At 56.5% G+C, this 23860-nt stretch overlaps 1 protein-coding gene across 3 annotated transcripts in view; it reads right to left on the reverse strand.

Annotated features, from left to right (window-relative positions):
* Positions 1-9688: 9688 nt before the first annotated feature.
* Positions 9689-23860, reverse strand: part of NFIC (nuclear factor I C) — a 141498-nt gene continuing 127326 nt past the window's right edge. The window contains exons 11-12 of one of the 3 annotated variants that reach the window (XM_084614787.1): positions 16980-17034; positions 15794-16137 (exon numbers count right to left, since the gene is read on the reverse strand). In XM_084614787.1, coding sequence (XP_084470913.1) covers positions 15806-16137; positions 16980-17034 — 387 coding nt within the window. In that variant the 3' untranslated portion in view covers positions 15794-15805. Of the gene's footprint in view, positions 10473-15793; positions 16138-16979; positions 17035-23860 lie in introns of those variants that run through there. The other 2 variants (XM_084614789.1, XM_084614788.1) reach the window with 2 other exon arrangements.

A 23860-nucleotide genomic window follows, 5' to 3' on the forward strand; every position in this document is an offset into this window, starting at 1 on the left:
CCATGGGCCTGTCCTGCCAGTGCCTGGCAGCATCAGCCCACCCCCCCCGCCCCGCCCCAGATCCTTGCCTTGCCAAGATATTTCCAGAGACCGTCGTGAACGGCTATGTGTCTATTTCAATGACTGAACTATGTGATTGTATCGATACAGCAGAGAAAGAAAAAAAAAATGAAACAACCAAACCCAACATCCCGTGCTAAGTGTCTACCGCGCGCAGTGATCTCTGCTCCCCAGCTCAGGCTGCTGCCTTGTTTGGAGTTAAAAAGTCACAGAGAAAAAAAATAACAAACCCCAAACCAAACCAAACTAACCCTCAAAGGGTACAAAAGACAATGGAGGTGGAGACTGTGATGGAATTTGCATATTTCCGTCAGGCAGGGCCTGGGAGCACGTCTCAGACAAGGGGGTGGAGGCCAGGGGACCGAATTCTGCCCTCGCGTAAATGAGGACTAACCCCGCTGGGGTCAGTGGCATTAGCGAGTGCAGGATTGCCCTGCTGGTCTCTAGCAATGAGCTGCAGCCTCCGACACAAACAGCCCCCAGAACCTGAACCAAAACTGGCTCTGACAAGGCCTGGACTTCAGAAGAATGGGGATCTGGGTCTGAACTCTTGTGCCTGGTCTCTGGGCTGTCTGATCACACAGACCTTGCAGGCTGCAGTCCATCCCAGTCCCACCTGCCTCGGTCGCCCCCTTGCTGGGCCCCTCTCCTGGCCCCTGGGGCTGGGGTAACTAAGAAACGGCAAAGAAAAGTGTGGTGAGTGAAACAGTGCAAATTTTCCCAGGGGAGGAGGAGGGGGCGGTGTGAGCTTCCCTTTCATTGGTGGACGCGAAAGAGCCCAGTCAACTAGCCAACGCTTGCGCCCCCGTGCTGCTCAGCGCCGTGCTGCTCAGCGCCCCCCTGGATTGGTCGGAACGTTTGGTAAGGTGCAATTTCTTCGTGGGGGATTTTTTGTGGCTGTCTTTGAAACAAGCCAGAAAAAATGAAATGCTACAGCTAGACAGTTCTGGGGTTTGGGTTGGTGGCCCTGGCCTGGCCCAAAGATCTCACCAGCCCAACAGCTTCCATCTGCAGAGATGCTGGAATCTGAAGGCTCGGAATGGAAAAATTGAAGCCAATCTTTACCTGGCCGAGAGCGGAAGTTTTTTGGGTGGGACAGAAAACGTGACCAGTGCTTTGCACTCCTGCCACAGAGAGAGGCTGCTGTCCGCACCTGGATTTCTCTGCCAGACTCTGTTTAGGGCTCAGCTGTATGAGCCACGCACAGGCCAAAGCCCAGCTCAGCTCAATGGGCGTTGTGCCCGCATGAGCAATTGGGCATGGTTGGAGGTTGACTCAGGCCCCATCCACGGAGAAAGCATCCAGCACCCCCTGCCTCCACCCCTTCTTCCGTGGTATGAACACAAAGGCAGTTGCTGTGTCAGGAGCTCTTGCACTGAAGGGGTTGGATTGTTGTGGGGTTACCGCCCAGCCCGGTTCCCGCAGAGTCGGTCACAGCGGGTGTGTGGCCTGCAAACTCGTTCACTTGTCGGTTAGGTTGCGGGTGATTTTTTTTTGTGGGGTTTTTTACCTGCTTTTCTTTTCTTTTTTGTCTTTTTTTGGGGGATTTTTTTTTTGTCTTTTAAAATAAACTACAGCTACCCGCGTTGCATTGTCCTTGCAGAAAACAATACTGCACATTGCATAAAAAGATCCCCCGAGGACTTTCCACAAATGCATCCCTTGCTTCAAATCCCTCCCTCTCCGGCCCATGGCACGAAGAATGCAACAGTAAAAAAAAAATACACAAGAGAGGAAACCAAACCCACGACGAGCTTTCTACAATTCTAGCCTTCCTCTGTCCCGGTCGCTCGCCCAGCCACCCCCCACCACAAAGCCATCATCTAGCACTCTTGACACAAACAACCTTCCTCCTCAAACAAAGCCACTTTTGCTTCCAGGTCCCCGTTGGCTCTGGCTAATTGTTCACGTCGTGTGCGTGTGTGTGGAACCGTCAGCAGCAGGGGGCCTGCCAGCGCTTGGCGTGAGCGAGGGGCAGCAAAGCCTCCGTCTTTCCAAGGCATCTCTGGCTCGGAGGGGGCGACCATACCACAGTGGCAAGTCTGGAATGACGGGTGGATGGTGGTAACTGCCTGCCGCAGTGGTAGATCCTTCTACTGGGATGAAATTCACCCCTCAGCAGAGGGCTGGCACACGATGACTCAAGTTCCCCAACGCCTATGTCCCGCTTAAGGGCTGATGTGGCACTTAAGTGGGCCGTAGGCCTAGTGCAAGACCTTAGCCCAGGGTGTTTTTAAAGCAGCTAGTCTTGCAGACGGCTCTGTCCACTTGTCCCATCCTGGGGTAGGGCAGAGCCTGGCCCTAATCTCACTTGCACTGGTGTAAATCAGGCGTAACACACTTGGAGCCACCTGAGCAGTCATTGAGACCCTGGGGCAGCAGAAATGGGCCCAGAGCCATCACGTCCAGCTGGGGGGGGGCACTCCCGGCATCTCCCAGCATTGCCCACGCTTGCCGGTTTAATGGCCAGCCTTGTTTTCCTTCGCACCCCCAGCTCACAGAGGTGGAGGAGTGAGCTGTAGCTCACGAAAGCTTATGCTCAAATAAATTGGTTAGTCTCTAAGGTGCCACAAGTACTCCTTTTCTTTCTAGGGAGACTTGCGTTTCAAATCTAAAGGCCTGTTTTAGCCGTCCTGGCTGGGAGACCCGCTTGAAATCCTCTGGAGACTCCAGCACCGGTAGGAAAGCCAAAGAGCCCATATTTTATCTCTAAATCTCATGATTTTCCAGCCAGTCTCATCATTTCTGGGAGGCTGGCTCCTGATGCTTGGCTGGCTGGCCCAGCCATGCTGCGTGTGTCGGGGGGGTGGGAAGGTTGCTGGTTTGTGACATGTGGAATGGTTGGAACGGCCCCATCAGCCCAGGGCACGGGAACCATTTCTTGTAGGGTTTGTACCAAAAAAAGTTAGTCTAATTTTCTTCTTCCTGCCTCCCAAACCAGGCTGAGGCGCTACGGAGCACACACTGCTCACGGCAAGTGCCGGGGCCTGGGGGAGACCGGCCCGGAGAGGGCACGCGACACTGGGATCTCTCAACTGCCCCTTTGCTGGCTCATCCCCACGTGGCCTGGCCCCAAGCAGGCCCTGGCGAGGCTCCTACAGAGAACTCATGTTTATATATTTAAATGCAGGTGACGTACGGGGGGCCGCACCCAGGGAGTGTGAATCCTGCCCTGGCTGGGGAGCGGGTCTCTTTGATCTGGGCTCAGTGGGGTGAGCGAGGCATGTGCAGCTCCATAGCCTGCGGGTGGCTCCAGAAGAACCCCGGGTCGTTGCGAGGGGGAGAGAGACTCTCCTGCTGATGGTGGCACTGTCCCAGCAGCATCTGGAAAGGCAACGGCCCTGGGGTTCCTCTGGAACAGCACGTCCGGCATTCACACACCTTTCCTCTCTGATCTGGATGCTCGCACCCCTTGCTCCCCGTTTCCCTTCACTGGAAACCCACCGCGCACCTGCCAGCCCAGCACGTTGCAGACCCGCCATCTCCCTGAAAATGCCCCTCCGCTCCCGTCACACTGTGAAGCATGCCTCCCTAGGGACTGGCCTGATCACATCCCCTCCAGCCAGCACCAACGACCCACCACCCCTGGGAGCCCGCGAGTCCAGCGTGGCTGCTGAGCTCTCTGGGTGCATGGCCGGAGGCTCAGCACAGAAGGAGCCAGTGGATTCCCCTCTCCAGGAGGTAAATCAATGTGATTTGAAAATAAAATCACCGGGAAGATTGAAACAATCCCCCAGCTGCCCTTGATTCCGAGGTCAGGGTGTGGGCCTGGCCCTGGCTTCACACCTGACCTCTCGGATCCAGGCCCGTCTCAGAACCACCTGCCCTTCTCAAAGGAAACACGATGCTAATACCAACGATGAATCCTCCCCCCGCCCTCCCCGCCACACCAGAACGTACACGTGTCCCGTCCCCCCCACCCAGCGCTGGCTGAGGAAGGAGGGAGATTCTGCTGCCGTGCTCATTAACTTTGGTCAATTAAAAAGGAAAAGGAAAAACCACACAAAATCCCACCTCCCCCACCCCATGCCACAAAACCCCTCCCACTGCCCCGCCGGGGTTGGATCAGTCACTGAGAGTCTCAGCTAACGGAGCTATCAACACAGACAAAACAGGTATTGCATATTTTTTTCATACAAGATGCACTTTGTATGAACAGCTGGAAGACGTATAGGAGGGGAAGCTGGTAATAAACAGGACAGCCTGGCAACTCAGTGCCCAATGCAAGCAAAAAGAAACCATGTGCATGGCTAATGTAGGGAGAGCTACCGCCTAATTTGGCCTGGACAAGTTGGGAGGCTGGGCGAGAGGGGGCAAAAGAAATCTCTACCTGGGGCTGATTGCCAAGACAATCTTCCTGCTGGGAGCACTAGAAACCAGGAGGTTATTCTTCACCGTCCGCTCAGCTCCCCTCTCGGACCTGCCTCAATCAGACAAAAGACTCCAGGCCAGGGCTTTGTTTGTTTCACACTCCCCTTGCAAATTTCGTTGGTTTCTGATTCTGAAACCCAGGAAGGTTCCCTGGTTATTTATTTCTGTGTCCTGTCTGCCAGTATGGAGGGGTCGGGGTATAACGCCTGATTATAAAACAAACGTACGGTCTGGGGGCAGACTCATCATCTCAGTATGCTGGTGTGAAACTGGAGTAACTGCACTGAATGTGAACGGGGTCACAATGGTGTGAAACTGGAGTAACCCCATTGAAGCCAATGGGGTTACAAAGGCCGCAAGTTAGGCATAAGCAGGATCAGAGGGGGCGCGCCCCGGATTACGCCAGCATAGCTGAGCCTCGACCCCAGCCCTATGTGACGCCATCCCAACATTTCTGAGCCGCGCAGAGCCTTCCCCAGGACGTCAGAACCGACACACACTTAAAAAAGAAAATTAACAAACAACAGCCCCCAACTGAACCCTGAAGGGTTTGACAAATGACGAAAAGTCCCATCCCTCCCCCCTTAATTTTACTACGAGAACCAGTGCATGCAGCTATTCCTGTGTGGTGATACCAGTACGGTTAACACTTAGGCTTAGAAGGCAAGGCACATCATGTGGTATCAAATTTCGTGCAAATTAGGAAACATGGATTTTTAAACTTTTTTTCTTTTATACATGATTTTTCGTCGGGGGGGGGGAAGGTAGAGCCAGTTATACAGTCTGCCATGCACATTATCAGCCAGTAGCTGATTGGTTGAGCTAGGTCACATGAGTTCCTGTTAAAGCACCATGCAGTTTATTTCTATTTTATTTTATTTTTTTTTTTGTATTTTTAAATTTTTCCCCCCTCTCCATCAATTGCTTTTGTTTTGGACTTCCTGTGTCAGCCCCTCCCACAGGGGCACCAGAAATGAGGTCCCTCTGTCCCCCTGCCAGATAAGGTCCCACCTTGGAGCTGGACATGGTATGCAAGGTTTGGCCAGCCCCTGGGCCCGATTGTGAAAACGGCTCCTTGGAACCAGCCAGTCTAGCCCCCAAAACCCAGCGCTGAGAGCAGGGTGCCGAAGCCACAGCCCTCACTGGAAAATGCAGGTGTTGGGATCGCATCAGGCCTGATCCAGCCCCGCCTCGCTTTGGCTTTGGATGGTCCGTTGGGCCGCGCAGGCCCTGGGAGCTGTTTGAATTGCCCCAGGTCCACGCGCCGCCCCGAGCTCTGGGGAAGCAGAACGTGTACCCGGGGTGGGAGCAAAGGAGCGCCCCCTCTTCCTTTTCGTGTCTGACTCGCTGCCTGATTGAAAGTCACTTCCAAAGGCCCGAGCTCCTGTCGGGGAGGAGAAACCAGCATCTCCCTGTCGGGCATGCCAGAGAAGGGGGCAGAGGGGAAGCGGGTGGGAGGCACAAGGAAGGGGAAGAAATAGTGGGAGAACACCCCCCAAAACTATACAAAGCCACGGGGGGCAAAGAGTTTGATTCAAAGGAAAGCACCTCCGATTCTCACTGGAGCCAGTGCCTAGACGCGACTGGGGCTAGAGAGAGAGAGAGAGAGGATAGATAGATAGATAGATGATAAAGGGGTTGGATGGGGATAGATAGATTAGATAGATGGGGGTGGATGGGGATAGATAGATGGATAGATAGATAGATTAGATAAAGGGGGTGGATAGACAGATTAGATAAAGGGGGTGGGTAGATAGATAGATAGATGGTGGGTGGATAGGGATAGATAGATAGATTAGATAGATAACGGGGGTGGATTGGGGATAGATAGAGAGGAATCAAGGGGCTCTGGGCTGAGCAGGAAGCCATTGCGGTGGGCAGGGGAGGTAGAAATGATTGTCACAGGTGATCAGCATCTGCTGCAGCCTCGAATACCCAGTCAGTCCCTGCAGGCAACGGAGCGGGGTCTATTTGTGCACCCCTGGAACGGACCCAGGAAGCAGCCTCGAGGGCAGTGGGGGAGGCTGAACCAGACCTGGAATCCTTTGCCCCCCATAATTAACCTGGGTATCTCCTGGGGAGAGCGGGGACAGGAGGGGAGCGTGGCCTGGGGTGCACAGGACTGTAGGGCCGAGATGGATTTTCCTGCCGCTCTGGGGAGGACTCAGTGTAGGCCCAGCGGAGAAGCAGTGCAGGAATGACTTGCAGGTGCCTGGCGTTTCCCTGCTGCGAAGAGCGCTCCAGTTTCCTGGCTCCTTTTTGCCCAGCAGCCCATTTTCAGCCTTCCTCTCCAGTCATCGCTCCTCTGCCATCTTCTTCCTCCTTTCCTCCTGGTTCTCTCCTCCATTAGGAAGTGTACACGGCCCTCGGGCTGGGAATGCCCGGCCCCATAGCGCCCCTTCTCCCCTCGCCGGGCGCAGCAGAGCCTGGAGCCGGGGAGCAGGGCAGGGGCTGGCCAGGGGGCAAACTGCCGCTCTTGCTGTGCCCGAGGAGGCTGTCGTCTGGGGCCAGCTCTAGACGGGGTCCCTTGCTGGTGGAGGTGGGTGTGAGGGGGACGGGCTGACTCACTGATGTTCAGGCATAGAGGCAGGTCCCATTGACAGTCACTGGGAGTGGGGCACCTCACTCCCCTTTGGGATTCTCCCCTTGTTTGATGTGCCCCGTGGCTGGGGAACAGCAGCGCTGGGCTCCCGAGGGCACCGCCTGGCGCTGGGCTATGCCAACAGGTGCTGGCGGTTGGGTGGTCCTCTCTCTGCGTGGATTCCTGCCGCTTTGCTCCGTGGCCGTTGGGCTCCCCCTCCCCAGAGACACCTGCCCTGCCGCTATCCCTCCCCCACCCCTGGTGTATCTATGGGCAGGAAGTGGGGGGGCGGCCCCTTGTTTCTCCACCACAGGCAATTGCCTGCATAAAGCGGAGCAGACAGCGGGCAGGGGCGCCCAGGGGCCCAGCCGTGCTGGAGGCGGGAGGGGCAGCGCACTCCCGCTGCTGATCTAAGGCACTAACCGGCGGCGCTGCCTGCAGAGGGCCAAGGCGGGGTCTCCTCTCTCCGGGCCCCACTGCAGACCCACGGCTCGCTCCATGCTCGGACAGGAACTGGTGAGGAAGCAGGTTGGACCTTTCGAGCACTCTCCTAAGGGGCTGCCTGGGTGGGCATGAAATGGGCCAGGGAGGGAGGACGGTGCTGGCTCGGTGAATTCACAGGGCTCTCTGCCGTGACCGAACAGAGGATCCGAGGGTGTGCGGGGGCCTCTGTCCCGTAGCACCAGTGCCCCACCAGGCACGGCTGTTCCAGGGAGCAGAGGCCCCCCTCTCCCTGGTCACACTTTCGACTGCCAAAGGGCGCAGCCAATGGCCCCATTTCTCTTGCTGCCGCGTGTGCGGCACGCGTGAAAGATTTCGTTCGGAAGAGGCAGCCCTCCAACAACTGCCTGGCAACGGCGTCTCACCCCCTCAGGATCCTGGATCGGTGGGCAGAGTCCGGCCCTGGTCTCTCCCTCGCCGAGCCCAGCCCATGCTCCGGCTCGTGTCGTTTAATTTAGCTTCTCAGCGAACCGGGTGATTTCCCCATGTAAATCTGGCGCGCGCGCCACTCTCGGGCCCAGCCAGGGATCACAGTGAACGGGGCCGTTTGTCTTCATGCTTCTCGGCAGGCAGACGAGCTCTGTGTAACTCGAGAGCATCTCTCTCGCCAACACATGCGGGTCCAGTGCCCACCTCCACGGCACGTCTCGCTAATATCCCGAGCCCTGCCCGGCTCCCACAGCCCTGCGGACAGGTGAAAGCTCAGCCCCGGCCCTGGCTCTCTGAGCTCGCCGACGCCCAGGGGACGGCAGTAGAAAATTCAGGCACTTGAACCAGTCAGGAACTGCGTTGTATGGCGGGGGCTGGGGAGCGACTGGCCGGGGAGAAGGAAATGGGGAGGTGTCTGAGCTGGGCAGAGCCCAGCAGTGTCACGGCCCCCACCCGTCTGAATTTAGGGCACCTTGCCTACCCAAGTCATGGATCCAAGGCCTACTCCGGTCCCACAAACGGGGTGGTGGGGGGGAGGGTGTGTCCCATCTGTGGTGCAGCCTCTCAGGAAGCAAATCCTCTCTCTTTAAAAAAAAAATCTCCCAACAAGCCAGTGCCGGGAGCTCCACTCTCCTGCTGCTGCTGCTCTTTTTTTTATCATTCCCTCTTAAAAGTGCATTTCCTACAAAATGTGCAACACAATTGCAACCATCTCGCCACTAGTCTACATGGTACCTGTCCACAGGTGTGCATAGCTCTTTGTACACAGGTGCGCGGGGGAAATCTCGCTCCGCCCTTCCCTCCCCTCGGCCCACCTGTCCCATCCTAACTTTCCAGAGCCAAGCGAGAAGAAGACTCAGTCCACACAAATCCCAGGCCCTGCCCTGGTAGCAGAGTCCAGCCCCGCCTCGCCCCCACACAAAGAGAGTTGCGGGGTTTTCAAACAGGCCCCACATTTGCCAGGAGCTACGCGGCATAAGCTCCAGTATGGAAAGTTTACCAGTGTGGCATGCTACGTTGGCGCAGCCCTGCCCTATGGGCATGACACCCACGTAAGGGTGGAATAGTCCCACCCATGGACTGCGACGGAGCTATGCCACGCCACACCCAGCAGGACACTGGCGTCATGTCTTTCACTGCAGAGAGACAGGGATTTGCTCCCAGCTGGCTCCGGCTGGCAGGGCTCGGCAGCAGGGGAAGGCACCTGGGGAACAGCAGACGCCATCGGGAGAATTATTCCCAGAGGAGAGATTTGGAGTTTTGGACTCAGCTCTTTCAGCCGATCTGTAATTCAGAAATTTCCACCCCCTTCATTTCCAAACGGAGCTCCAGGGCTAATTCCCAGAGCCCGTTAGTGCCAATCTGAACAGCAGCGTTATCTCTGCGCCTTGCGCATTCCAGCCAGCCGGATGGTGAGTCTCGGACCCATCTCCTCCTGCAGTGCTGGCTCGTGCCAAGGCTCCAAGCTGTGGCAACGTCCCCCCTTGAAGCCAGTGCCCTGCTCCCCGGTTGGCCTGCTTGTTCCTCGCCTGGAAACACGGGCTCTACGTACAGAGGAGCCCAGATGCACAGCCCGGGGCTCAGCTCAGGGGACAGCCGAGTTCTGTCCCTCCCCTTCTGCAGCTGGTTATGCCCAAAGGCAATCCGAGAAAGAGAAGGATTAAAGGGGCTCCAGCCCGTGTACCCCCGCCACCCCCGCTTCCCCACAATGCCGCTCCTCTAGTGCACCAGAAAGCAGTGCCAAGATCCCAGGAGGGCTCCGTTCCCCACCCTAACGAAGAGCATTTAATGGCATAGAGCATTTAAGAAACAAAGAAAAGGCGAACGCGTTGTCCGAACTCTGGGCCAGCAGCTGGCTGGAGGCGTCTTGTCTGGGGTGGAACAGGGAGCAACAGCACGAAGGAGCGCTCGCCTGCCCCACCCAGCACCTCTGGTTCAGAAACAACCGAATGCCTTGTCTCTTTGCCTTCCCACCCAGCCCCAGCACCCTCCTGGATAGTAAACAGTTCGCTGAGAAGGGTGGGCTGGGGTGGGGTGGGGGAGCCTGGGAAATTTGTTCTTTTCTACTCACGAGAGGCGAGAATGAAGGAGTAAATTGGAAAGACAATTTTGCATATACAACCCTTTGGAGAACTGCAGGCGAGACTCTGGCGCTGCTGCTGCTGGAAGAGACCTGTGTCATGAGCTGTGTCCGTTCTCTTCCCAGGAGGTCAGCCGGCAGGGCAAATAGTGTTTCTGGCAAACGGGACTCCGCATCGTCGTGTGCGTGGATCGCTGTTTTGTCTGTAGGGTTTTTGCTTGTTTTTACTTTTTAAAAAAGTTTGAACCTTTTCCTTCCTTCCTTCCTTGTAACGTCTTGGGTGTGGGTCTCTTTTTCTTTTCGTCGTCGTCATCGTCGGTAATTCGCTCTCTCCATCTTCACCGAAAGGCTGGGCCTGGGGCTGTTACTTCTTTTCCTCTCGGGACGCCCAAAGCAGAGGAGAAGGGAGGCGACGGGATGGGGCAGCTGTGATTATCCCAGGTACCAGGACTGAGCAGGAAAGAAAGGGTGGGGGAAAGAACAGATGCTGCGGTTACTGATTTGCATACAAGCCCCTCCCCCCACAAAGGCTGATGGGAGCTCGTAAGCCTCGGCCTCAGCTTGCGTTGTATTAGACCCAAAGGGACCCGACCCCGAGGCGCGCTGGTTTGCACTGCGCCCCGGGTTGTTGCTCTGCAGGTGTTAATCGTACCCGGACCACATGTGCCGCCTTGGAGCACGGCAGCGCTGTGGGGCCCGTTGGCGCCCCTTGCCTGCCATCTTTGAGCTGGTGCAGTGGGGAGGGCGCTGCCCTGGGACTGAGGGATATGCAGCTACTCCTGGGTCACCTCAGGCACAGCAGTTATGCTCTGTGCCTTGGTTTCCCCTCTGCATTACTGGGGCATACTGCTGCTTTGAGCTACGGAGTGCCCTGAGCTCCTGTGCCCGTCGGCGCTCCCTGCGGGAGCCTCCTTACTGCAGTCACACTTCCAAAAGGGCGGGCACATGTGGCAAAATGTGGGCGTGAGGTCTGGGCTCTGCCAGGCAGGGAGGGAGGGAACGCCACAGCCTGGCCCCAGTCAGACACTGATGGTGTCTGCTGAGCTCAGCCGCGGCCTGTGGAGAGGACCCCAGGCAGCTCGATGGCGCCGTTCCGCGGGTCCGCGTGTTCAGCCAGCTCCCGACATGTCAGAGCTCTGCCCGCCTGCTTTTCTCCTCCCTTCCCTCCTGGTCTCACGCCCTGCGGCCTCCGCTCCACCCGGTCAGCTCCAGGCTTTCTGAACAAGCACTGAGCGCACCGCAGCGCTCCCGAGAGCTCCATGCTACGGGGGGAAACTGAGGTGCAAACCCCAGAGGACAACACTGCAGCTGATGAGCTTCTCTGAAGAAAAGGGCCTAACTGACACCAAGTGAGCTGCTGGCAGAATGGGGACTCAGGGGCAGGGTTCCTGACCCCTGGCCGATCACACCGACCCTGATCCCACCCACCAGAAAGCCACAGAATGGGAGACGCCCCCCACCCCAACCCATCCACCAATCAGCACCTGCTTTTATCGAGGGAAAGTGTGTTTCAGCTCGAGAAACAGGTCTCAACCCACCTGGGAGACATTTGGGGCAATTCTGAAAACAGGGAGGAACAGGCCCCAGGGCTGGCAGGGACCCCCTGGGCCCCCGAGTCCAGTCCCTCCTAGCGAAGGCAGCTCCGGCTGATAATCCTGCTCCGACACACATCACGCTCCGTCCTCAACCCAGCTAGGCTCCAGCAGCTCATCTGCCTCCCTGGGTTTACCCCCCTCCCCCCAGCCTAGGGTGACCAGATGTCCCAATTTTATAGGTTTCAGAGTAGCAGCCGTGTTAGTCTGTATCTGCAAAAAGAACAGGAGGACTTGTGGCACCTTAGAGACTAACAAAGTTATTTCATAGAATCACAGGGCTGGAAGGGAGCTCAGGAGGTCATCTAGTCTAACCCCCTGCTCAAAGCAGGACCCATCCCCAAGTTTTACCCTAAATCCCTAAATGGGATTGAACTCACAACCTGGGGTTAGTAGGCCAATGCTCAAACCCCTGAGCTATCCCTCCCTGTAGTTCACAAAAGCTTATGCTCAAATAAATTTGTTAGTCTCTAAGGTGCCACAAGTCCAGTTTTATAGGGACAGTCCTGATATTTGGGGCTTTTCCTTATGTAGGCGCCTATTACCCCCACCCCCATCCCGATTTCTCACCCTTGCTGTCTGGTCACCCTAAAGGCCCAGCCTGTTCCAACCCAAGAAGAGCAGGTGGAAAAGTGACCTTTAGGCCTCTTTCTTTTGCAGCAATCACAGGGCAGCCGCTCAGGACTGGGGGCCTCTTGGGATGGGGGTTCTCATGGAGGGGAAAGGGCTGATATTTTTTTTTTAACAGGCTGTTTTCTGCTGCGGGAGGCTTAGGAAGCCTGGCCCAGGGGTTAGAGCATGTGCCTCAGACTCCGGAGACCTGAGTTTAGGTCCCTCCTGTACCACAGACTTGAGCTGTGGGTGGCGGCAGCTGGCTCCTTTTGAGCTGAATGGGAATTTTGCCCTTGACTTCAGTGTCTGCTCTGTGCAGTCGGGATAAGAGCGCTGCCCTGCCTCATGGGGCGCATGAGGCTAAAGACTGTGAGATGCCCAGAGGCTACGGTGTTGGGAGCCAGATAAGTACCTAAGACAGACTCCCTGGGGAGGAGCAGGAGGATGGGGCTGGCTCGGAGAGGAGGGGGATGGAGCTTTCTCAGCCGACAGGGGTTTAAGTTTTTAACACAGAGAGTTTTTCTTCCAGGGGTTTTTCGAGTGTTTGAGTCAAACGGGCATTGAGCAAACCTAGCACAGTTCAGCGCTCTCCGTGCAAGCTCTCCTCTCGCAGCTGATCTGGAGTCACGCCCTCCTCCCTCCTGCTAGCCCCCCACTCTCCAGAGAGCATCCCTGGGTGCAGAGGTGCTGACTATCTGATTTCCCCGGGGGTGCTTGACCCCCGCTCTGCCCCAGGCCCCATCCCCACTCCACCCCTTCCCCCAAGGCCCCACCCCTGCCCTGCCTCTTCCTGCCCCCACTCCTCCCCGTCCCCCCCAGCACCTCCTGCCTGCTGCTGAACAGCGGATGAGCGGGGGGCAGGAGGTGCTGGGGTGGAGGGGAGCTCATCAGTGAGGCCCGCTTTCCACACCATAAAGGGGCAGCCCCGGGCCCAAGGCCCACCCGTGAGATCTCAAGGCAGGGTCCCTGCTACGGGCTATGTGCTCTGTGCTCTGTGCGGCCTCTGGCTGGGAAGCCAACAGCCCCCTGCCACTGTTCTGTCTGCAGCTCCCACCCCCGTGGCAGCTGTGGGGCATGCCAGTGGGGGAGGAGAGGGACTGAAGGGATGTAAAAGTCTCCATTAGTACCATGGCTGCCTCTGATCCTCAGAGCAGGGGCCTGTAATTTGCCAGCTTCCTCTACAATCGCAGAGCTTCCCTCTTCGCTAGCTGGCACTGGGTGGAGGCCCGTGGTGTGAGCTGCCCTCCAAAACCCAACCCCAGAAGCGTCCGCCTGCTGCAGAGACGCCAGGGCTCAGGTATGGTTTGAGTCCCATCCTAATTAGCCAAGTGGAGGGTGGTTTACAGGTCAGGGCTGACCCCCTTCTGCCAGCCCCAGCCGGGGCGCTGCAGGGCAGCGGAGCCAAGCCCCTCTCACCAGGCCTGCATGCACAGCCGGGGTCCCTCCTCCCTTCCCAACAGCTCTTCTCTGTCGCTATTTACGCTCCTTGCTGCCTTTCCCCTGAAACGTTCAGTTCTTCAATCCCCCCCGCCACACAGGTCTAAATACAGCGAGGGAGGGGGAGAGAGGAGCCGCACCCCAAATGCAAAGCAATGGACAGCCCCTGGCATCGCCTGCCCCCGCCGCCGCGTGGCCATGTTCTGGTGGGTGGTTATGCACAGTGACCTGCCTTTGCCTCAGTGTCCCCAGCTAGCTAGCTGCCCCACCACCACCTCCAGTAGGGGGCAGCAATCCTGGGTCCAGGAAAGGGGCAGCCCCACGTGCAGTCTGTTCCCTTGCAGGGACTGCTTTGGCTTACGGGGGCTTCCCGGGCTGCCTGCCGTGCCTTGCTCCCCCTCTGCCGAGAGTCCCGTCCGCATCGGGGTGTGTGACATCAGAGTTGTTTCTCTCACGGTCTGTTGCAATGGGAGATTGCCGGGGCCATGGGATGAATGAGGGGACCCAGATGTGACTGTGGCGAGGCTGGACAAAGGCGCGTCCCCTGCTTGACGCTGAGGAGCTGGCTGAGATAAGTGACACCAGCAGGTCTTGGATTGAGTGACCAGGCCTCGGATCAGTTCTTTGGCTCTTTTTTGCACCCACCCCACCCTCTTTAAACTGCAGACCCAGAACTGGATGCGGTGTCCAGGATCGACTCACCAACGCCAGACGCAGAGGTAAAATCACACTAGCCCTGTTTGCCACCGCCTCACGCTGGGGTGCTGGTCCACTCCGACCCCAAACTCCTTTGGGGTTGCTGCTTTCCAGAGCAATTTCTGTGCGCTCGGCTGCTATTGTACAGGGGTGACTTTTCCCAAGGGGCTGGGAGGGGGCAGCGTGGGCTGCTGGTGCCTCCCTCATGCCACCCTGGCATTCTCTATCTGGCCCCACATGTATGGCCCCAAGACGCTGCCAAGGTTGTGCATTGTTGGGCAGAACTGGCTCCATAATCTAGAGCCACACCTCAGCACCGGCTAGGTATTGCCACAAAGTCCTTGAGCTCCTACCCCCGTACAGGGCCCCTGGAGCCGGGACTCCCTGAGCCCTCTTTAATCACACCAGTCACCGGCTCCTTCCCGGTGCCGGACGTCCCGCCGACACAGTGCAGCCAGGGCGTCGGGGGGGGCTGGCCGGGGCCGAGGCCTCGGGTCGGGGACTGCTCAGCCCTGACTCCGCGGCCAGGCTGGAGGGGCTGGAGCAGGCCAGCCGAGAGGCCTCCGGCACTGAGAGAACTGCTGCTGCCCTCGACTGGCCTCCTCTGTGTTGCTCCCTAAGTCCCCCAAATTCAAGTTCATCCCGCGATTACCTCATGTCTGGTTTCTGTTGGCAACCAGACGGCTCCGGGCGTGACCCTCCTGCTGCAGGCAGTGGGCTCTGGCTCTCCCTGCCTGGAATGCCTGGCCTCTTCCTTCCACCTCTCCCTGGCCAGTAGCTTGTTCTCTTTAACCCTTCAGCTGTACAACGCCTAGTGGTTAGAGTAGGGGGACCAGCATTCCTAGGTCCCAAAACTGCGGCTTTTCCATACCAGTCTGTGCTGCTGACTCCTGCAGAACCGGGCCCCGGGTTCTGTTCCTCACTGAGCCCCCATGTGACCTTCAGCACATCACTTCCCTGCTCTGTGCCTCCATTTCCCTTCCCAACCCATGTCTTTTAGCCTTGCCAGCTCTTCAGGTCAGGGACAGCCTCTCACTACAGCGCCTGGTGCAACAGGGTCCTGAGCTGCCCTGGTGCTGCTATGATAGAAAACAGTGCAAACACGAGCAGTGAGTGTCACTGCCCCCCCATGCCTCAGCTCCTCCATCCCTAAACCAGGAATAATAATAAAACTCAGGTGCCTCTCGGGGAGTTGAATTCCTTCATGTTATAATAGTACACAGAAATCCTTGGGTGAAGGATCTGTCTGTCTATCTAGTGAGGGAGCATGAGAAGCAAACACACCCTAATAAACATTCTCCTAACTTAGGCCAATAATGCCCCCCACCTAACAAAATCCAGACCAAACTCACACACACAAAGAACAAAGAAACACCCTCCCGCCCCCCGGGGAAGAGTCAAAATAACGCAGGCAGACGGCCAGCAGCTGGGGGGGTGGGATCCAGTTTATTGCCCTGAATGCAGCACATACGAGCAGGTGGTATACATGAACATTTGGTGCAAGCAGCTCCTGGCCCTCGGAGACTGAGTGTGGGCTCTGGAGACCAGAGTGACTGAACTGGAGGAGCTAAGGGAGACAGCCAGGGACACAGACCAGGCTTTCCGGGACACAGCAGAGCAGGCCCAGCCCCAGTCTGGCAGCTTCTGTGCTACTGGGAAGGGTGAAAGTCTCGGGGAAGGAGAACAGATGGAAACTGAGTCCTGTAGTTGGGACCCTCTTTCCAGAAGACGTCGTGGTATCTTCTCGCACAGAGGACACCCCTCCAGGGGAGGGGACCCTGTTGTTAGGAAGAGACAGGAGACAGTAATGGGGGGTTGGTTATTAGAAGTATAAAGAGTTGGGTTGTGGTGACCGGGAGAACCACACGGTGAATTGCCGGCTGGGTGCGAATGTTGTGGATCTTTCGAGCCATCTAGACAGATGTCTGGGCAGTGCTGGGGAGGAGCCAGCAGTCGTGGTACATGTAGGTACCAGTGACATAGGGAAAGGCAGGAGGGAGGTCCTGGAGGCCAAATTTAGGCTGCTAGGTCAGAGATTCGAGTCAAGAGCCTCCCTGGGAGCATTCTCTGAAATAGCACAGGGCCAGTAAGACAGACAGAACTCCAGGGCTCCAACGCGGGGATGAGACGATGGTGCTGGGAGGAGGGTTTAGGTTTGTTAGGACCTGGGGAACCATGTGGGGAAAGAGGAGCCTGTACAGGAAGGATGGGCTCCACCGAAGCCAAAACAGAACCAGATTGCTGGCATGGAAAATTCAAAAGTTCATTGAGGAGGGAGAAAGCTGAGAGGTGCAGAGGAGCAACGGTTCAGAGACATCCCTTAGGGGAGGATTTATTAAAGGGGATTCTCTATATCCTAGCAGAGAGGAGGGGATAGAGGTTGGTAAAGTGCATGTAGGAACCGCAGAGAAACAGTCAAATGAAAAAGAGTCCCATTCGATTACATCACATGAAGGAAGCCAACTAAATAGCGACAAATGTTATAAGTGCTTATACACAAACGCTAGAAGTCTAAACATTAAAATGGCTGAAGTTGAGCACCTGGTATTAAATGAGGCTACTGATTTAGGAGGCATCACAGAAAATTGGTGGAAGGATGATAATCGGGACACGGTAATACCTGGGGACGAAATATACAGGAATGACCGAGTCGCGGTGTTGGCGGGCGAGCGGCACTGCATGTGAAAGAAAGCACAGAGTCAAAGATAGTGAAAATCGTAACGGAATCAGGTGGTACCAGAGAATCTCTGTGGATAGAAATTCCATGTGTGAATAATAAAAGTAGAGCAGTAGGAATGTATTACCGACCCCCTGACGAGGAGGGTGAGCGTGACTGGGACAGGCTCAGGGAGATTAGAGAGGCTACAGAAACAGAAAGCCCAGTAATAATGGGGGATTTCATCAATCCCCAAACTGACTGGGTACATGTCACCACAGGACAGGGTGCAGAGATAAATTTGTAGACACCGTTAATGACCGCTTCTTGGAGCAGCTAGTCCCAGAACCCACCTGGGGAGAGGCAGTTCTTGATTTAGTCCCGGGGGGCACATAGGATCTGCTCCAAGAGGTGAACAGAACTGAACTGCTCAGTGATAACGACCATAAGGTAACATCCTTGGGGTGGGGGAAAGAAATACCAAATACCCAGGAGCATTTAACTGCAGAAAGGGGAGCTACACAAAAATGAGGAAGCTAGTTAAACAGAAATGAAAAGGAACAGTCACAAGAGTGAAATGCCTGCAAGCTGCATGGAAAGTATTTAAAAACACCATAATAGAGGCTCAAACTAAATGTAGGCCCCCAGATAAAAAAAAACAATAAGAGGGCCCTCAAAAATGCCACCATGGCTGAACAACAGAGTAAAAGAGGTGGTTAGAGACAAAAAGACATCTTTTAAAAACTGGAAATCCAGTCCTACTGAGGGAAATAGAAAGGCCCATTAGAAAGGGATCAGTTCTGGCTGCTGCCACAGTTGTCAGGTTTATGGAAATCCCTAAGACTAGGAGACTTTTATTCACAGAAGCAATTTTGTGTATTTAATATCACAGCAGGGTCCCACCCCCTGCCACCGATCAGTTCAGCTCCATTTGGTCAAGGCTTCCCATATTTAACATTGGGTTCAGTCAAATGCACCATATGATTCCTCCCTGCAGACCCCTTGCACTCAGATAACGGCTGGAAATCCTAGCCATGGGCTAGAGTGTGATACAAAAGTGATGCATCAAGAGCTAACAAGCTCAGCAGCAGACTGATATGCAATGAATACGTCAGAGGATCCAGCCGAGTGCAGGATGTGCCCCCTGGGGATGGATAAAAGTTCCTAGCAGCTCCCTGGTGGGGGAGGGTATTTTGTCTTTATGAAGGAGGAGCCAGTGAGGGAACCCCAAGGAAAGAGCTGAGCTGGTCTGGACCAGGCAGCTTCCCCTGCAAGCCCCCCTGCCCGGGTGTGCACGTGTAACAACAGCAGGCTGATCGTGCTGGTCACGCAGGGAGAAGCACCATCAGCGGGTGACCCGAGGATGGTGGATTAGCGTCAGGCTGGTCTGATAATCCGGTGCGTTATTAGTTTTGGGGATGATGGTTCCCACGACCTGGATTGCAACCCTCCAATGCAGGACTGCCTCGACCTGCACCCACACAGATCGAGGCTCCCAGACACTGAGAAGAGCTGGGTCAACACTGCTGTGCCTGAAGTGGGGCAGGACTGGAGAGAGGTGAGGGCAATGGGGTGAAGGCGGCTTGAAGGCCCTTTGGGCCACCCCAGCCTGGTTCTCCAGTGCCCTGCGCCTTGGGTCACCTGGGCAAAGCCAGTGCCAAGTGTTGCCATCTCCACTTGGGGGCATCTTATGCCCACTTGGCACTGGTGCAAATGAAGACACAAGGTCCAGGGCACTGGAGAACCAGATCCCCCCCAGCCCAATGCTGTGGGGGAGAGAAGATGGATGCACCAGTGGTTAGAGTGATGGTCTAGGACTTGGGAACCTGGGTTAAATTCCCTGCTCTGCAACAAACTTCCTGTGTGACCGTGGGCATGTCGCCTGGCCTCTCTGTGCCTCAGTTTCCCCTTCTGTACAGCGGGGATAACAGCCTTGCCCTGCCACCCAGATGGTTGGTGGGTTAATTCATCAAGGGGTGGGAAGTGCTCAGATGCTACAGCAGAAAGGGCTCAGGAAGAGCCGTGGCTGTGCAGCTGTCTGGGTCCGGCCTGGCCCTGAGTTTGTTAGAGCAGCCCCAGGGTAGGGGGGGCAGCTTGCCCTGCTGTGGTACCTGCGCTGTGGATGACACAAGTGATGCTTGCCGGGGGCAGCACCCAGTGTGGCATGTGCCCAGGCAGTGCAGAACTGGCACTGATTGCTCCTCACGTGATTTGCCCACATTTGTCCCTTGCCCCCCAGTAAGCCGGGGCTCTGGCTGCCTGAGGTTTGGGTTTCTGCTCTGAGCAGGCCCAGTGGGAGCCCTCTCGAGTTCTACTTCTTCCCCCGCTGGGCTTTGGAAGGGCACGGCCAGGACAGGCCAGTTCGCCATATGGTCCATGGAAAACCCGTCAGCTTGCTCCAGGCAGCGGAAACAGGAACCAGACGGTGTATCCTGTGCGGTCGGAGCTCCTGCCCCCAAGCTCCAGGATGCCTGACCTGCAGCTGTCTGAGCCTTGGCCTATATTCGCTTCGGCTTGGTTGCGTCCCCAGCATTTCAACTTCCACAGAGGCTTTGAATCATGATCCCATCTCCTCTGCAAGGGCCTCAGACCCCCAGGATGGGGCAGCAGCGTATGGCTCCCCAGGCTCCTCTGGAATCTCCATGGATGAGCATGTGCCGTTTCCCAGGGCCCGCAGCTGGGCTGGGCCATCCCACCGGCTCTCAGACCCCTGTGGCCGAGCAAGGATCTGGACTAGGCTCCGAATCTGAGCGTACCCAGAGCGGGGTGGGGCAGTGCTGGGGCGTGGATCCAGCGTGGATCGCTCGTGAGGACAGCCTAGGCAGTGCCTGGATGAGAGACCTTTACAGCAAATCCAAAGTGCTGCAGGGAGTGGGGGGCTCAGTAGGGGGCGCTCCCCCTCCTGGCCAGTGCTGACCCCAGTATGGCGCTGGGCAGGTGGAGGGGTCAATAGAAGGCACATCCCTCTGGGTGAGGTGAGGTGTAAACCCAGATCCTGATTCTTTGAGCTCATCAGCGATCCCATGCCGGTCTGGATTTTGTTTGCAAGCGCTGGGCCAAATGCTCTTGTGGGGCAATTACAGCCTCCCCCGGATGGCCCTGGGCAACCGCACATGGACTCTAGACTCTTCTTCGCCATCTGCCCTCCACCTTGGGGCAGTATTGCCGGGCAAGATTTCCCAGCTGCTGTGCTTCACCCCAGAGGTGGCTGCCCTGTAACAGTGGGTGATGTGATACGTAGCCCCGCACAGGCAGATGGCCGGAGGGTTCTCTTCCTTTGGAGTGTGGCAGGGTGCAATCCCAGCTCCTGCTGTCCCACTGCTGCATGTGGCCAGCCCAGGTGCGGTAACAGTCTGGCACGGAAACCTGGCCAGTTGGCTTGGGTGGGTGGGGCAGCTGGCAGATTCCCAGCCTCTCACTGCAGAGCAGAGCAGAGCTGGGGGCTGGAGCTGCAGGCGCTGTCTGTGCTCAGGGGATGAGCCAGGTCCAGCGCTCCCTGCTCCCCGGCCCCTGCTTTGCGGGTCTCGGCCCTATCGCTGGGCCTAGTCGGGGGGAAGGGAGCTGGGATGCGGTCTCCTCACTGCCAGGAGACCAAACGGGGCACATGGCGGGAGGAGCCCCCTGATGCAGGAGGTTGGGGCTGCCCCTGCTGTGCCCCTTTGTGCTGCCCGTGGCGACAGGGCTCAGTTTCCTCATTGCCCCCTGTGCCTGGCTCAGCTCGGCCCAACAGTGTCACAGGGGCCCTGGCTCCCCCGTGCTCTGCTCAGACGTTACAGAAGGTCCCTAGCTTTGCCCCTTCCAGTCGGAGACAGGCAGCACGAGCAAGAGGCAGGCCCCACAGGCCGAGCTAGGCAGTGCGGTCTAGTGGGTAGAGCGCTGGCCTGGGACTCAGGGAACCTGGGTGCAATTCCTGACTGCCACTGCTCAGGCAAGTCCCTTCGCCTTGTCCCGTTAGACTGAAGGGGGCGGGGGTCTCGCCCCATGTGAACAGTGCCTAGCACACAGGCGTGGTGGCTTGGGGGTGCACCCCTAACTATGCTGCCCAGGCTGGCTGGGATGTGGTCTGAGGCCCTGGCCCCAGTCCCAGATGTTTCCCTGGGGCAGCCCGAGGGAAGCCCTCTCGCTTGAGTCGTTTGGAGAAACCGAGCAGCCAAGATGGGAAACCATTTGCCAGAGGGCAGGGCAAGCCTGGATGAGAACCCAGCAGAGTCCCTCGGATCAGACCTGGGAACCAAACTGCTCTCTCGTTCCTAGTTTCTCTCCTTCCAGGTGACCCCAGGAAAATGGCCCCAGCCTCTTGCCGGGGGTACCAGCGCACCAGACAAGTCGGGCCATGCACAGCGCCCTTTGTTCAGCCTGCGGCACCGTCTCACCACTCCTGGGGTCCTGCTGCACCATCCCTGCTGCTTCAGGGGCCAGAGGAGGCTGGGCCGAGCCCCTCTTTGAAGTCCTGGCTGCCTGCTGGGGAAGAGGGACCTCTCCGAGCCTCCATCCTGCTGGAGAGCGCCATGAATTATTTGCAGCTGGCTCCCTGGGGCTCTAGCAGCCCAGCTCCGAGCCTGGTCTGACTCATTTCTATGAATGCTCCATGTTGTGCCAGCACCTTGTCTGCTGGCTGCACAGGGCCAGGGAATGGAAAATTACCGAGGAAACCACGTCCTGTTGGATGGGGTGGGGGATCCTGGCAGCCTTGCTAGAACATGCAGTGAGCGCCTCCGCAGGGGGACGGACCCCAGCAGACAGGGCCTGCTGCTGGGCCGGGGAGGACAGGCCCAGCTGAGCGCAGGGATCTGTGGGCAGGAGATCAGCCTCCTGGAATACTGCAAAGGGCCTTGTTCAGAAAGTGGGGTGATGTCTCTGGGGTGAAGAAGGATTTGCAAAGAATCCACTCCTGGCAGGGCAGCCAGGCAGCGCCACTGATTGCCCAATGCTTCCCATTATCAGACTCTGTTTTCTGACAAACTTTAAACATCCGGTATGAAATTGCCCACATCAGGTCTCTGCTCAGGGCTGGATTTTTTAGCAAAATTCCAACCAAAACGGTCCACCCGTTCCTCTGAGTGAGGCTGGGGAAAACCCATTGTTGTGCCCGTGTAAACGATTCTTCCAGCTGTTTAGCTGAGCAGCTCTGGTGCCCCGGTGCTGTGTAGCAGGGACTAGAAATTTGGCGGTGTGTGTGTGTCTGCCTGCAGGGAGCTGCCTTCTTCCATCCCCATGAAAATCTGCCCAAATTCAGAAATCTCAGCTTGCACATGCTCAGTAGAGAAACATAGAATCATAGAACATCAGGGTTGGTAGGGACCTCAGGAGGTATCTAGTCCCACCTCCTGCTCAAAGCAGGACCGATCCCCGACTAAATCATCCCAGCCAGGGCTTTGTCAAGCCTTACCTTAAAAACTTCTAAGGAAGGAGATTCCACCACCTCCCTAGGTAACCCATTTCAGTGCTTCACCACCCTCCTAGTGAAAAGTTTTTCCTAATATCCAACCTAAACCTCCCCCACTGCAACTTGAGACCATTACTCCTCGTTCTGTCATCTGCTACCACTGAGAATAGTCTAGATCCATCCTCTTTGGAACCCCCTTTCAGGTAGTTGAAAGCAGCTATCAAATCCCCCCTCATTCTTCTCTTCGGTAGACTAAACAATCCCAGTTCCCTCAGCCTCTCCTCATAAGTCATGTGATCCAGCCCCTAATCATTTTTGTTGTCCTCCGCTGGACTCGCTCCAATTTTTCCACATCTTTCTTGTAGTGTGGGGCCCAAAACTGGACACAGTATTCCAGATGAGGCCTCACCAATGTCGAATATAGGGGAACAATCACGTCCCTCAATCTGCTGGCAATGCCCCTACTTATACATCCCAAAATGCCATTGGCCTTCTTGGCAACAAGGGCACACTGCTGACTCATATCCAGCTTCTCGTCCACTGTCACCCCTAGGTCCTTTTCTGCAGAACTGCTGCCTAGCCACTCGGTTCCTAGTCTGTAGCAGTGCATGGGATTCTTCCGTCCTAAGTGCAGGACTCTGCACTTGTCCTTGTTGGACCTCATCAAATTTCTTTTGGCCGAATCCTCCAATTTGTCTAGGTCACTCTGGACTCTATCCCTACCCTCCAGCATATCTACCTCTCCTCCCAGTTTAGTGTCATCCGCGGACTTGCTGATGGTGCAATCCACACCTTCCTCCAGATCATTAATGAAGATATTGAACAAAACCGGCCCCAGGACCGACCCTTGGGGCACTCTGCTTGATATCGGCTGACAACTAGACATGGAGCCATTGATCACTACCCGTTGAGCCCAACAAACTAGCCAGCTTTCTATTCACCTTATAGTCCATTCATCCCGCCCATTTTTCTTTAACTTGCTGGCAAGAATACTGTGGGAGACCGTGTGAAAAGCTTTGCTAAAGACAAGGAATAACATGCCCACTGCTTTCCCCTCATCCACAGAGCCAGTTATCTCATCATAGAAGGCAATTAGATTAGTCAGGCATGACTTGCCCTTGGTGAATCCATGCTGACTGTTCCTGATCACTTTCCTCTCCTCTAAGTGCTTCAGAATTGATTCCTTGAGGACTTGCTCCATGATTTTTCCAGGGACTTATCAAAGTTGTCATAGTTTGGCAGCTAAATGCACCGAAGATTCCACCCGCACTGAGCATATTCCAGCCCCTCGCAGCTCCTCTGTGCTGAGGGGGCTGCAGGTGCTATCCCCACAGAGCCACTGAGCATGCTCCACCCTGGGGCTGCAAGGGACAAATGGGACTTGCCCTGCAATTGCTCCTTCTGGGTCCTGGAGCCAAGGGCCTGTCTGTCCCGTGCTCTCAGTGCCCCCCTGGCAGCG

This window comes from Lepidochelys olivacea, assembly GCF_965140295.1.
Source record: "Lepidochelys olivacea isolate rLepOli2 genome assembly, chromosome: 25".
Lineage (NCBI taxonomy): Eukaryota > Metazoa > Chordata > Testudines > Cheloniidae > Lepidochelys > Lepidochelys olivacea.